This window comes from Onychomys torridus, chromosome 3 (assembly GCF_903995425.1).
Source record: "Onychomys torridus chromosome 3, mOncTor1.1, whole genome shotgun sequence".
In the NCBI taxonomy this organism is placed as follows: Eukaryota; Metazoa; Chordata; class Mammalia; order Rodentia; family Cricetidae; genus Onychomys; species Onychomys torridus.
The window spans coordinates 74,647,541-74,662,715 of NC_050445.1; the positions used below are offsets into that span (position 1 = coordinate 74,647,541).

Sequence of the window (15,175 nt, forward strand, 5' to 3'; positions counted from 1 at the left end):
ACAAGGTTTATTTTAAAATAATTATCTTCCTCGTTTTTGTGGCATTTGTTAGTAGGAAGTGCTGGCGCAAAGGGTCATGTCTTGGTGATAATGATGGAAAGAGAGCTAGAAACGACTCGTCATTGCTGTTTCCACTGTATGGTCAAGCTGTCTTGGCAAGAAGCAACCACGTGAGACCTTAACAAGAGAGTATTTCAGATAGAATTGAATGAGCTAATTTCATTCTGCTTCCTTTTTTAAACAAACAGACAAGCAAAAACTAAGTAGGATAAGCCTTCAAAAGCATTTAATTTCTTGTATTTTGTCCTCTACAAATAAACTGTCCCACATAGATAAGATAGTTTGTCAAGAAATAAATCTAAAAACTTAACAGTGGCTTTAATATAGTCTCCAGTGGTAAATAAAACAAGGTCATGATCAATACAAGTAAGATTGCCTCACTTATTTTAAAATCTAGTGGCTTTTCTTGCTACTGGTGTAAAGAAAAGGTAAGTGCTAATTAGAGATAATTGTTGAGTACCATAGTGTAAAAGACTTTGAGCTTTTTTTAAAAGATGCAATTGCAATTTTGTCCTGGCAAGTGAAATTATTATAGCCTGTAGGGTAGCATAACACACCTGGCTGGAAATAACAGAGAAGGGTGGTGGCTGGGCCGAGCCAGTTAGTAAGCTGAATTTCCTCTCTGACAGGCTTAGTAAGGTAGGAAAGGACTACTTTCCTTTGTGTGTGTGTGTGTGTGTGTGTGTGTGTGTGTGTGTGTGTGTGTAATGTTTCAATTTGAAGTATTGACATATGAGTATCTTAAGACACCGTTTCCTCATTTTGCTTTCTCTATTCTGAGTAAATGCACAAAAAACCTAATGGTGAACACAGGTTTGTAAGTTGTCAGTTGATCCCAGATCTGATATTCCATTGTCTCAGTAGTACTGGGAAATAAGCACTAGTGTGTAAAGTGTTGCACCTCTTTCCACATATCAAAACACTACATATCACCCCACAAATGCAGACAATTATTTGTTTCAATTAAAAGTAAAATTTGTGCTGGTCTTGGTAACACACACCTGTAACCCCAGAGCCCGAGAGGAATATGCAGAAGAAAAGGGAGTGCAAGGCTGGCCTTTGCTGCAGTGGGTCCATGACCAGCTAGCTGAGTCTACGAGAAGCCCCGATTCAATCACACATACATAGTACAGTACAGTACAGTAGAGTGTAGTATAGTACATATAATTTTTTAAGGTAATGCATGATGAGAAATGTAAATAATGAAAGCTTGTTAAGTTTCATTCCAGGAATAGTGCCAACATTTTATTTGGATAATAATGACATTTACAAAGCAAAAAAAAAAAAAAATCACATATATATAGAATTGATACAGAGGAAACAATGAAAGTAAATGCAATAATATATGAGGGAATTTATATCACTCCTGACAAATATTAGAACATGAATAAAACTTCCATAATGATGGGGTTTAGGGAATATATAATATAACTTAGAACAGAAGATATTTAGTAAGTGGAGGCCCAGAACTGGGCATCTTAAGAAAACTCAAAATCTTAATTTTATTATAAATATGAAGAGTAATGTTACATACTTTTACATTGCATGTGAGTACTGAGCCAGAGAGGACTCTGGTCCTGCTCCATGAGACAATGTCTCATGAAGTATAGGTTAGCTTCCAATTCCCTGTGTACGTGGGGGATGACTCTAACTCATCCATCCTTCTCCTTTACTTCCATGTTCTGATATCACTGCACCTGCCACCGCATCAGGCTCAAACCAGGTCTAATGTGGTGCATGCCACCTCACTATGAGAAAAGGTAAAATTTCTTACTTAAAAAAATCCACCTCAATTACAATAAGAATAATAAGACTGATTCAGTCTAATAAGAGTTTCTTGGCTTTGGTTTGAGTAACAAGGGGTAGGTGGTAGGTTCTAAGGTGCCAGATTGTCAGAGTGTGACCAAATCTGTAAAATCAATTCAGACTTCATTAGCTGTCACCAGTAACCCGCCTCACTGACAAGTAGTACTTATGAATACACTTTTCTTTCATTTTATGGTCTCTCCATTTTAAAAAATTATTTTATCCTTTTCTTCATTTCTTTTCTACATCAGTCACTTCCTGTTGATTAAAATACTCCCCATGACAGCTTTGCCTAAAATGATCTTGCACTGGAAAAAGTTGCTGAGGTTGCTGAAGCCAAACCAAGTACATGAAGTTTAGTTAAGCATTGGAGATTTAGAGATTCCAGAAGTGTAATTTCAAATGACCATTAGGTCAGGAACTAGAGAGATAACTCAGCAGTTAAGAGTAGTATTGCTCTTTGAGGGCTCAAATTTGGTTTCCAGTGCTCAAGTCATGGGCTTCACAATAGCCTGTAACTCCAACTCCAGGGGTCCTCTTCCTTCTTCTGGACTCCAGGGGCAACTATACCCACATGCACACATTCCTACACACAGACACACATGCACACATGTACTTTAAAATGATCAAAAAATAAATCTTTAAAGATAAATACTTTTTCAGTCAATATGTGAAAGGATGAACGGCGTTGGTTGGCCAACGGAAGAGTCACGGCCATGGCAGAACCCATTATTAGTTTTTAGAACTTTAATGGAGGGAAAGGGGGGGAGGAGCCAGGCCTGGCAGGGGAGGGAAACAGGGGAGGGAAGCGGGGCAGAGCAGACAGAAGAGAGGGATGGGGGGGCACTTCTGACTTTTTAAGGTGGAGATTGCCCACACCCCCCTGATGATAAGACGTTAGACTGGGAAGAGTGAGAGAAGGATCCTAACAATATGCACTTAATTATGTAACTGCATTTTTGGTAATCGTTTTCACAAAGCATCTTATATTAGTGTCTTAGAAATTTTTCTTTTGTATATTTTGAGGCAGTCTTGGAATTCACTATGTAGATTGGGTTGGCCTTGCACATAGATCTCCACCAGCCTCTTCCTCCCCAGGACTGGGATTAAAGGTGTGTGCCACCATGCCTGGCTGTTTGGGAAGATTTTCCTCATCATTTTCTTGTTTAGTCTATACCCTACATCTCTGACCCAATGTGCACATGTGGACAATAACTTCAAGAGGACATTTTCCATAGTTGAAGCCATGTAAAAGCTTTCTGCTTGAATCTTCTCTGCTTAATAAAGTCTAGTACATGGCAAAAGTAAACCACAAAATTACTTCTGAAGTCCTTCCATTTTAATACTCTTACAAAGACACTTTGAAGTGAAGATGCCCACAAATGAGTCAATGTTGTGAGAATCTTACAAGTGCAAGGTGTTTGTGAAAGTCCGAGCCCTAGACTTAAACCAAAAGATCTACATTACTCTTCTGGTTAAGCCATTGCATAATTTTGCAAGTTTCTTAAAACCCACAAAATACACAAACCACCATTTTCGATGGAATGGTGATTATACCTACTGTATCTTCTTTTGGTGTGAGATAATGATTGTTTGTTAATTTTAGTGATTTACATTTCCCTAAAATACAAGATAGATGTTTCAGTATCTATACAAATGTGGGTGTGTAGATATGATAAATACACATTTTTCAAATATGTGTGTAACTTCTTTTGAGGGAAGAAGTGGGAAGATCACTGCATATTTTAATGAAAAGAACACTTCAGGAAGCGCTAAAGAAGAAAAAGCTGTTGACAATTACACTGCTTGAAACACATTAACTAGCTAAAGAGATAATAGGACCTAGTTTTGCTAAGATCAAATTAAATCATTCATTCTCTTTGTAAAATATTAGTTTAAATGAAAAGACTATGTCAATGTGAAATAAATGAATGAATTAATTTCAATAAATATTTTATACATTAATTTATTTTTAAAATTTCACAGGTTATGAAATTAAGTATTAAGAGATTAACTATATATCCATTTTAATACTGTAGTAGTCCACAAGTGGAAAATTTCAATTTTAAATTCTACTGTTGTCTTTAAAGCATGCAGAAACCTGTTTTCTATCCATCTTCTTCCATTATACAATTGGTTGCCTGTGTTTTAATCCTCTAATTTTCTTCCTTCGCCCTGCCTCCTTTTTTCACTTGTTACTTTCTTTCACCTCGCATTATTCTCTTAAATGGTCTTTTAACCTATTAAATATTTACAGTCTTAATTATTTCACAATGACTGTTTCTTTTATAAAGCAATGCACTGTTTCACAGCACTTGTTCTTTTCCTGTCCATTCTTTAATCATAGTTTTCTGTCTGTGAAGTACAATTAAATGAGCTCCATCAACATATAAATGCACCAATATTTCCAGAATCATGAGATACTGTGTCAGTGTTCTTTGGCTGTGAAGTTACAGATGACCAGGGCAACTCTTATAAAAGAAAGCATTTAACTGGGGTTTGCTTACAATTTCAGAGGTTTAGTCCATTATACTAATGATGTTGAGCATGGCAGCACATAGGCAGACATGGTGCTGTAGAAGGAGCTGAGACTTCTACATTCAGATAAGAAAGACAGACACTAGACCTGGCTTCAGTATTTGAAACCTCAAAACCCACCCCTAGTGACATATTTCCTCCATAAGACCAACCTACCCAAACAAGGCCACACCTCCTAATAATGGCACTCCTGGTGACTGAGCATTCAAGTCTAGGAGCCTATGGGAGCCATTGCTATTCAAACCACCACATATACTTTATGTAGTATTACCTTAATACTTTTTCTCTGCCTGTAAAATTCTTTAATCTTACTTAGTTTTGTTTCCAAATGTTTCTTATCTATTAATACTTTCAAAGTGAGATTATCAGTACAACTTCTATTGTACTTCTATTTTTCATTTTCCCTTCAAATATCTTTTGGTCATTTTATTTTGAAACATATACTTTATAACTCTCTACCTCTATTCCCCACTCTTTTTGCTTCCTGACAGGGTCTCATGTATGCCAAGTTGGCTTGAACTCACTGTGTAGCTGAGGCTGGCTTTGAAATCTTGAGCCTCTTGTCTGTACCTCCCAAATGCAGGGATTAAAGGCTTTATTTTCTTTCTAAGTATTAGGTTTGTGCTACATTGCAGAATAAATTTATTTCTTCTTTGAATAACATTATTATTATTAGTTTTATAAATTGACACATTACAATTATATATATTTGTGGGCTACCACATGATGATTCAATTTGTGTGTACTTTATGTGTCATTAAAATCAGGTTAATCAGACTATTACCTTAAATATTTACTATTTCATTGTATAGAAAATATTTATTTTTTTTCACCCAGCTTTAAAATATTGTTCTTTTAATACAACCAAAGAAGCATTAGTTTTAAGAGATCAAGACACAGATATTGTTGGAAATTTTCTCTATTGCTATTTGCCCCTTGTTCCAAAATATTATCACATATCCTCTATGTATGTGGTGCCCTGGGACTCAAAGTTTCACCCAGATCTGGAGCCAGTGCTCACCCTGTGAAGACAGCAAACACAAAGATTTCTTTTCATCTTCACATGAAAGTCAGCTTTAGAAGACAGAATCACTCAAGAAACTGCTTTAAGATGACTTCAGTAAACATGTACTTTTCTCTCTTCAGTTAGAAATACTGAAGAGCAAGGTGGAGAAACCTTTAAACAGGGTGAAACTTATCAAACGCTTTACAAATATCACACGGAGAAGGATGTGAGGTTAAACTTCCCAGGAGAAAGCAGACAGTGTGTGACTTGGGAACTTTGATTAACAAGTTTTTCATTTACCTTTCTCCCAAGTGAGAAGGTAGGAGGCAACAGACAATTTGTTATTGGAGTTTGGGCCTAGAAAAGAGAGGACACTTTGACTATAAAATCCCAGGGGGATAGGCTTCAGTGACTTTAATGCTATCACTGCATCCACTTCTGTTGGCTCCACATAGTGAGTGACTTCTTACTTCTCAGTGAGAATTCTCTTTCCAAGGGAGGGATTCAGGGAGGGGACATGGGGAAAACAGAGGATCATGGGAGGTGAATATGATCCAGTTACACTATATGCATGTATGAAAAATGTTGCAATAAAGCCAAATATTTTGTAGAGTTCTCATATACTGATAATAATTTAAAAAAGAGTATTTCCCTCCCTTCACCTCAAGAATGGTTTGATAAATGGAGGACACTTTGTCTTTCTATGGCTTTGGAGACAGGAATCCAGTCACGTGATAATCAGTTTACGTACCTATTTGGGTTTGGTTTCACTTCCTCTTTTGAGATTCAGTCAAAGTGTTCAGTCCAGCAGACATAGGAATGTCTTTATCCTCTGAAGAGATGCTGTAAGCTTTGTGAAATCCTCGGACAAGACGTTGGAGATTCAAGCATGGGCACCATGCGTGTTTTATCTCACTGCTCGGACTCAGAGAAGCCCATGGTGATGAACCAAGGCTGCCAATTCAAAGTTTTAGCAAGGCTTTCCTGGACCGGGTGTGAGCTCACTGCTCATTCACTCAGGGCGGAGGTCTGTGGTCCCCTCATTTTGACCAATTCTCTTTGGTCCTTGCAAACTTCTGCAATGTGTGACGTGGTCAGGTACACTGCTGAACTGGGCTTTGCTGGGATCTGTCTTTCTATCTCTGAAGAACTAGGTTTAGGTTCTTTGATAGGAGACTGACTATAGCACTTTTATTGCTTGGATACTAATGCTTAATACTTTACTAAGGATTTGTATTTTTCTAATTTCTCTGATTTTAAAGAATGTTGAATTGTCCTTTTTTAATTTTTTTTTTTTTTTTTTACTTTGGACTTCTTTTCCCTTACTTTCCCAAGAGAGGCCTTTTAAAAGATCAAAGGGACTGGAATGGGTTTTTCATTCTTTAAAAATGTTTCGATAGTATTTTGTTTGTTTGTTTTGTTGTTGCTGTTTGTTTGTTTTCAATGCACCCTGACTGCAGTTTGCCCTCCCTCCACTCCTCCTCATCCCCATCTGTCCCCCACCGCCCCTCTCCCCTAGATCCACTCCTCCCCCATTTTCCCTTCAGAAAAGAGCAGGCCTCCCAGGGATAAAACTGAACATGCCATAGAAGATATAGTTAGACTAGGTACCCCCTCATTTTTTTACACATATTCATTTTTTGAGGCAGGGAAATGCCACAATGTGCATGCAGAGGTCGGAAGAGAACTTCTGGGAGTTCTTAGTCCTCTCTGTGATGTCCGGGGATTGAACACAAGTCATCAGGCTTGGTGGCAAATTCATTCTTATTTTAAATGTCCAAAGAACATACCAGGCATGAAGTGTCATGCTTGGAACCACACTACTTCAGAGGCTGAGGCAGAAAGCTCACAAGTTCTGGGCCAGGCTGAGCTGTATTGGGAGATAGGTTTCAGAAATAAGTTAATGAACCAGAACTGAATTCTGGCTCACTCAAGTTCAAGTAAATGTATTGGATGAGATTTATGGTTTCTTGTCTGCAATAAAGTGTGAACAAAATGTAAGCCAAACAGTATTAGGATATACTCATGACACTAAAATGTTTATAGCATGTAATTTTAAAACGTCATACTTAAGGCCCACATACCATAAACTAATTCACTATTGTCTTTTTATAGTGCTAATATTTGTTAAAGTTCCAGAAGTTTGATATGTTAATGTTTTCTATGAAATCTGTTTAATTCTCTGCCTCACAAATTTTTATTTTTATCTTCTATTATTTCTTTCTTGGTACGTTCTAGCTTTTTTATTCATTTGTTTTGTTTCATTTTTGTTTTTTTTTCTAGCTTTTGGAGTTAGAAATTGAATCATTTTTTAACCTTGTTAGTGATACTATTATTGAAATAATTTCACAGTTTTCTGATTATTATTGTATATTAAATTGGAACTTTAGGAGTGTCCATTTTCCTCTGATCTTACTTTGCCCATAACCTTCAAGAAACTACATCTAGTTACATCTTAGTATAGTATCAAGATTATTGACAATTGTCCAAAATGGATGTCAAAATATACTTTCTATTTCCAATCCTGAATGAGCTTATATTTTCATTCATACTGGATGAATGATTATTTTAAATGTCTAAGTTTATTACTTTATATTTAAGCTAGAATTTTAAAACTCTTAATGCTGACAGATATAATCCACATAAACAAGGCCCTTCTGATTTTTTGAAGTATAAATGTTTGAGAATACATTGTTGGCAGCTGTATGTAAAGACTGTCAGTAGATGCCTGTGTTCTGAATATGTAAATAAAGCTGTTAGCATGGCCCCAGTGAGCACGACCTCGCAGTCCTTCAGGCTTGGATTTCCTTTGAAATTCCTGATTGCTAACGTGTTGTTCCTTCTGTCCAGAAGGATTCCTTTGCCCTTGCATCTCAGTTCATCCTTATCCCAGTCCCAGTCCCAGCTCTTCTCCAGGATGAGTCCGTCCTGTGTCACGTTCTCTGTGAAACCATGTCACTGTGTGCTTCAGAACTTTTCTTCCTAGTCATTTGTTTATCCATAGAAATAGCTAATTAAAATATCTCTTCCCAGTAGCTGAAAAAAATCCTGTGAGCCTGGATGAATGACTATTTAAAATATCTAAGTTTAGGTTTTGTTTTAAGTACAGCTGCCAACAATGTGTTCTCAAATATTTGTTTTCAGGCTCTATTTGTACTGTCAAAAAATCAAGCGTCTTCATTATGTGGATTATATCTATCAAGATCTGAAATGTAGCATTTTCATTTAAAAATAAACGTGCATTCATGCTTCAACGATTCCATACATACTGTATTCATTCTGTTAGCAGGATGCTGAACCCAAAGTAGAATAGTGAATGAATTATGATTTGGTGAATGAGTCCATGAATTAATAGAGAAATGGGTGGATTAATAACAGATTTGATATGGCATGAAATGTTCCTCCAATTAAAGAAAAGATAAAACACCAGAAGAAACTAAAATGAATCTAGTTTACATCACTTTCACTTTTGCCTTATGTAATTTTATCATTGCACATCACTACTGCCTCTATTTTATGAAGGAAACAGGAAATGGAAACTATACAGTGAGATTTGGCTCTCCTACCATTCTCGAGCAAGCCTGGTGATACACAACCATTGGCAAACAATATACTACATTTTAAAACTTTTTAATTCCCTGTACATTGTATTAGATTTTCGTAATTTCCATGTTTGTCTGTCTTCCTACAAGGTTATCCATTACTTCTTCAAGCCTAAGACTCTGCAGCTGAGTCTTACATATCTCCTTACGACTTCTTTTATCTCCCTGGTGACTAGCCTGCCATCATATTTAGCATGCTTTGTTACAAGTATCTGAATGACGTGATCCCGTGAAGGTCCTGTGTCACATTGTCTGTGAAATCATGTCACTGTGTGCTTCAGAACTTTTCTTCCTAGTCATTTGTTTATCCATAGAAATAGCTAATTAAAATATCTCTTCCCAGTAGCTGAAAAATCCTGTCAGCCTGGATGAATGACTATTTAAAATATCTAAATTTATAACCTTAAGGGTTTCTACTGTGCCTTATGTCCATAACATATAATAAGGTGTTTAGCACTTGATAAAACATCCAGTAAGTGGACATATGAAAGTGATTGTTACATATTTAATAAGTAGCAATTGTTACTCAACTTGTTTTTGTTAAATTCTTCTAGCAAAAACTCAAGTAATGGGAGAAATCAAGCTGGCACTGAAAAAGGAAATGAAGACAGACGGTGAACAACTGATAGTTGAAATTCTCCAGTGCAGAAATATTACCTACAAATTTAAGTCTCCGGATCATTTACCAGGTATCCAGTCTCATGATAATGATCAATGAACCATATCTACTAGTTGACGAGGACTATGTCTCAAATATTCTGAGAAATTCTACCTGAATCTTTACCTGTGCAGGAAATACATTAGAAACAATGTGAAAAAAAAAGTAATTTAATTTCCACTTTAAGGATAAAATCATTTTCATAGTCTTCAGCTAGATTTTCCAGCATATACATTGGAGTGCTCTATTTATAAACAACTGTAAAACTATCAAATTTCTACGAAAATTGTATACTTGCAATCACGGTATGCTTTCTGTAACAAATTGTATGCAATTGACTGTGCTTGTGTAGAATATATTTCATGCATCAGAAAACACTGTGATTGATTGATTCATGGACATTTAACAGGCTTACTTCTTACTTTCAGATTTATATGTGAAAGTATATGTGATAAACATCTCTACTCAAAAAAAGGTTGTCAAGAAGAAAACAAGGGTTTGCAGACACGATCGAGAACCTTCCTTCAATGAAACTTTTAGATTCAGCCTCAGTCCTGCAGGCCATTCCCTTCAGGTAACTCTATCAGATATTACCGATGAACTTCTTCATCCATAGTATATTTGATGTTCATTCAATTATTTGGTGTTTATATATTGATCATGTACTGTATAGTAGTTAATCATGAGAAGTTTCACCCCAGGAGCCCTTTGCACCCTCTTAGCCCGTTCTCTCTATCCAGTCATCCACCAATTCTCTACTCTGTTTTTTGCTACTTTAGGTGGATTTCTCTTGCTCCCATGGTCATGCTCACTAATGCTTTTTGGCTCTTTTCTTTGTTATTTACAGAATATTGGTAGTTCATCTAGTCAGCTTCTCTCTGAGGTCTCTCCTCTTTCATTCATCACACTGCTGACAGAGTTCCCTTTACTAAACACTGTTGGTTCCCATTAAAGCTGCGCAGAAAAACACCATTTTTCTGCATCATTCAAAGTTCTCCAAAATGAGCTTTAGCTATATTGACCCAATCGTAGTTCCATGTCACTTTTCCATTCATCAGTACTCCAGACATATCCGAGTCTCTTTAAATTAGCTCAGCCTTGAGTTCTTTGCTCACATTTTCCTCTCCTTTAAAGCTTCCTTCCCATGTATCACCATATTCCATCTTTCAATACAGATTTTTACTGAGATCCCTAAGTATAATTCATAACACATTATTCACAAATTATTTTGCTTATCTTATTATGCAACTAAACAAGTGTCTTCTACACAATAGTTAGTGTGCTTACCTGTCACTATTTCACCACGGCGAGGTCTCCCTTCCAGTAGCTTCTCCCTGCAGTCTAGCAGAAGGATTTTCACACAGCATGCCTTTAGTAGACAAGGCAGGGAAGGAACTGTGTGGATCGAGGGAGTAGGTGGAGATATATGAAGCCATTTCATTACACTAGCACTTAATGTCTTGCAAAAGAGATAAACATATCCAGGTCCAGGGGCTGAGTAGATAGATAACTCAGTGGGAAAAGTACATGCACCCACATCAGCTGACTCTCAGCCACCTGTAGCTGCAGCTTCAGGAACTCTGACACTCTCTTCTGGACTCTGCCAGACACACATGCACATAAATTAAGGTTTTTAAAAATATACATATATAGCCGGGTGGTGGTGGCGCATGCCTTTAATCCCAGTACCTGGGAGGCAGAGCCAAGTGGATCTCTGTGAGTTCGAGGCCAGCCTGGGCTACGAAGTGAGTTCTAGGAAAAAGGCGCAAAGCTACACAGGGAAACCCTGTCTCAAAAAAAAAAAAAAAAAAAAAAAAAAGCAAACAAAAAAAATCCATATATATTTGAGAAACAAAATTAAGCTTCATTGACAGAATTAGCTAGTATGAAAGTAGGAGGAATAAACAATTAGGGACAAACCTCTAAAGCCTCTGAAGACAATGGTGTCAGTCAGAGATGAAGAGAGGAGAGCTGTGAGGAAGAAGCATGACCAGTGTTCCTGAAATGAGCTTGATATGATCTTAGGGACTCTAGCGATAAGGAAATTATGTAAAACCCCAAGTCAAAAACCACAAGTGAGAGTTATAGCTGAAATTACAGATTTTAAGTAGGAATTTTTGCCTCAGTTTAAGCATATCTAATTAAAATAAGCTTTTCCTCTCTATATCATACTTACCTTTCTTTCACAGTGTATGATTTTGGGGTATAATAATATTTAGGGGGATAATAGATACGTTGATCTAGACTAATTTGTATTTATAGATATTTTAATATTTCTCCTTTCTTTCAAGTACTTGTACTACATCCTCACATCTCCCTCTCTTTGTTGTTGATTTTTTATGATAAAAATCTTGAAAAGTTGAAAAATGTATATATGTATGTAACTATATGTATAATTCTGACTTTGTTCTCTAGATTTTACTTTTCTCCAATGGAGGGAAGTTTATGAAGAAGACTTTGATTGGAGAAGCCTGTATCTGGCTTGACAAAGTAGACCTGAGGAAAAGACTAGTCAACTGGCACAAACTTTTGGTCAGTCCTACTCAAACACATTGAAGATGTGTCTACTCAGGGTGAGGAACCAGAGCTACAGAGCCTCAGATCGACTGTACATTTTCAGGAGCCAACATGGGATAGGAAACAAGAAGCAGAGACCACATTGGTGTGGAATACAAAATGACTCAACAAGTTCACATATTGAAAGCAAACAGATGAAAATCAGCCAGAGACACTGGATTACTCAAAGCTGTGATTAGAAACTGTGAAAGGAAATTTGACTTTTTAAGGGAGAAGTCTTGGAGCAGACTGAGCTAGAGCAGATGAAAAAGGCACAAAGATTTTATGGTGGTTGAGGCAGAGTGAAAGCTTTGTTGGAAAGGACAGGTGGAGTGAATCTTGGTTTGAAAAGCTCAAAACTCCTGTCTTATATTCTTGTAAAACTTTCTGCTTTGGAATTCTGACATAAGATTCATCTATGAGTTTTCTACAGGACCAGAAGGTGACTGTGTTTGTGAGAAGAAGTAAGCAAGAGTTATAAACAATGGATTTTAGATTGAACTGTGCATGTTTTCCCCGTGTCTACGTTAGAAAGTTATACAGCAGTAGGTCTGAATTCTATGTGATAAAAGCACATCTGTTTTTGGGTAATTGAAAACAATAAAGAGTAAAGATAATAGTAGGTTAAAATTCAATTGTATTTACCTAGAAATAAAACAAAAACTAGTGACTAGATATTAAAGAAGAATGCTGACCCACAAAATATGTACCTTGGTTGAAAACATTAAAATCTCTGTAATGCACCATGAAGTCAAGGCATTCTCAACCGTACACATCAAGGCATCTAGATTAATTGGTGTGTCCTGTAAAGAGGGTGGCTTATTCATTGAACAATTGCCATAATGTGCATCATTCTACATATTTCCTTTCTCTTGGACAACGGATTGTCAGAGACGTGAGATTATTGTTCTGGCAAACAAACCATATTTATCTTATGACACTGATTAAACTGTTGTCACTTTCTGGTTTTCTGTGGTCTTTCTCTAAACTCAGTGATGATACAATGAACACCTTGACCTCAACTTCAAGTCTTCTCTTCTGCTTTCTTCTTGGTGATAAATCATGGTTAGAAAGCTAATGTTGGGAGAGAGTTGGAAAAATCAATGTTTGAAATTAAAATATATTTGATCGATGTTAATAATATAGACCCAAACAACCAATGTGTGACTCATTAAAATGAAGCATTCTCTCCCTGTCAATCACTAGTGTCAATAAAGAAAGCAACACAGTTGTGGGAAATGCACTCAGCAGGCTCTGAAGTCCTGGCTTCTGGTCCTGATTTTGCTACTGACCTTACACACATATCACCACAAAAATGAAGATTAAATTCACTTTGCCCCTAAATAATGGTGTTTTCTTATCCTTCTTCCCAGGATACCAGGATGCTTAAATAAAGAGATCTATGAAAAAAGAAAGCACATTTGCAAATATTGCTTTATATACAAACTGAGAGATAATTATTGTGAAGCTTTTTAATTCTCAAATTTTATATGTGATAAACAACTTCCAACCAATGATAAGCATCAGCATGGATAAAAACAGTAAATTGTTCCCAAACTCATTTTTATTAAATTGTAAACTTCCATTTAACCAGAAAAAGATAGAACATTAAATTTAAGTTATTTGTCATACAAAGTGTACTGAAGTCCATAGCTCTTATCCCATTGCCACACTCTACCCAAAATAAACCAAATTGCTTTGCAGAGTATTTGAGCCTAACAATTGTTACTTTATTTAATGTGAGGTTTTAGCGGGATTACAGGAAATCATCTCAAAAATATTGGTTGGATATTAAATTTTCTCATTTTTAGGAAAAAATATCATTACATTTGAAAGTAATGTAAAACCCTAGAAGTAAAAAAATTCTAGTATATGCCAAATTGTATGAACTAACACTCATTTTAAAAAATACAAGTTCTCTTTTCTTTGTCCTAAAATAGCAATTCGCTCTTCCTCTATTCTCTTCTCCCCTCAATGCAATACCATTTATGACTGAGAGTCTTTTAAAGTGAACATGGAAATGGGAATTTTCAAACATAGGACACTGCTAACATTTTATTTTTAGAGACTGCTACATCTGTGGTGGTTGCCATGGATATTTCCAGCAGACACTCTCACTTGAGTGTCTATATCAGTCACAACTGGGGAGGAAAGGTGTCTAAGAGGATTTGTGACATCAAGGATCTGCCACTAGCTCTTCACAGGCAACTCTGGTTCATCTCCTACCTGGGTCTACAGTCGATGTTACTCCAAGGATTCGTGAAAGGTTATATAGCCAGTTAGCTTCCTCCATTCTAGCTACAACTTACAGGGTCAGAGGGACCAGCAGAGCAAGGTCAACAGGAGTAGCTTTAAGCCTGAAGTAATGGGAGCCTTTCTGATGCAGCTGCCCCTCCTTTCCAAGGAACTAGCAATAGTTCTAGACCAATCAGATCAATTGAGAGGGTCAAGGCCAGAGCTTCTCATGCACCAGCATTTCCCCTTGCAAAAGAAAAAGATCCTGCCAGTGTGCCTGGTTCGCAGCTGACCAAGCTCCTTAGATTGTACAGGAATTGTTCTATGCAACACCAATTCTTAAATGAATGCACTCCCAAGGGACGCTGACTGCCCTTCTCACAATGAAACTATTTCTTTTTTAATTGCAAATAGGGCTCTTAGTGTTTTTTTTACTTTTTTGTAAATAACACATGATTTCCCATTTTTTTATTTTATGTTATATTATTAGAATTAGCTTTTGTATCTTACCAGTAACAAAGTTTATAATCTCTAATCACTGGGTTATTAATCTTCTGGCAGCACCTTGAGAAGCATTTTGTTTTCCCTTCTAGTCCATTGAGTCGTCAAAAATGGAAGTTGCTCATTGGTTTAAAAATTAGTAGTTAGGAATCTTTCAACTGGAGAAGAAAAAGCACAGAGTTAATTTTTATGAAACACGGGGAATTGTAGAAT

At 36.6% G+C, this 15,175-nt stretch overlaps 1 protein-coding gene across 3 annotated transcripts in view; it reads left to right on the top strand.

Annotated features, from left to right (window-relative positions):
- The window catches only part of Pclo (piccolo presynaptic cytomatrix protein), a 341,154-nt gene extending 326,257 nt beyond the window's left edge, over window positions 1-14,897 (top strand). For all 3 annotated transcript variants that reach the window (XM_036180305.1, XM_036180306.1, XM_036180307.1), the window contains 3 exons: window positions 9,567-9,701; window positions 10,099-10,244; window positions 12,086-14,897. In XM_036180305.1, the coding sequence (XP_036036198.1) occupies window positions 9,567-9,701; window positions 10,099-10,244; window positions 12,086-12,226 (422 nt within the window). In that variant the 3' untranslated portion in view covers window positions 12,227-14,897. The remainder of the gene's footprint in view (window positions 1-9,566; window positions 9,702-10,098; window positions 10,245-12,085) is intronic.
- The last annotated feature ends 278 nt before the right edge of the window (window positions 14,898-15,175 follow it).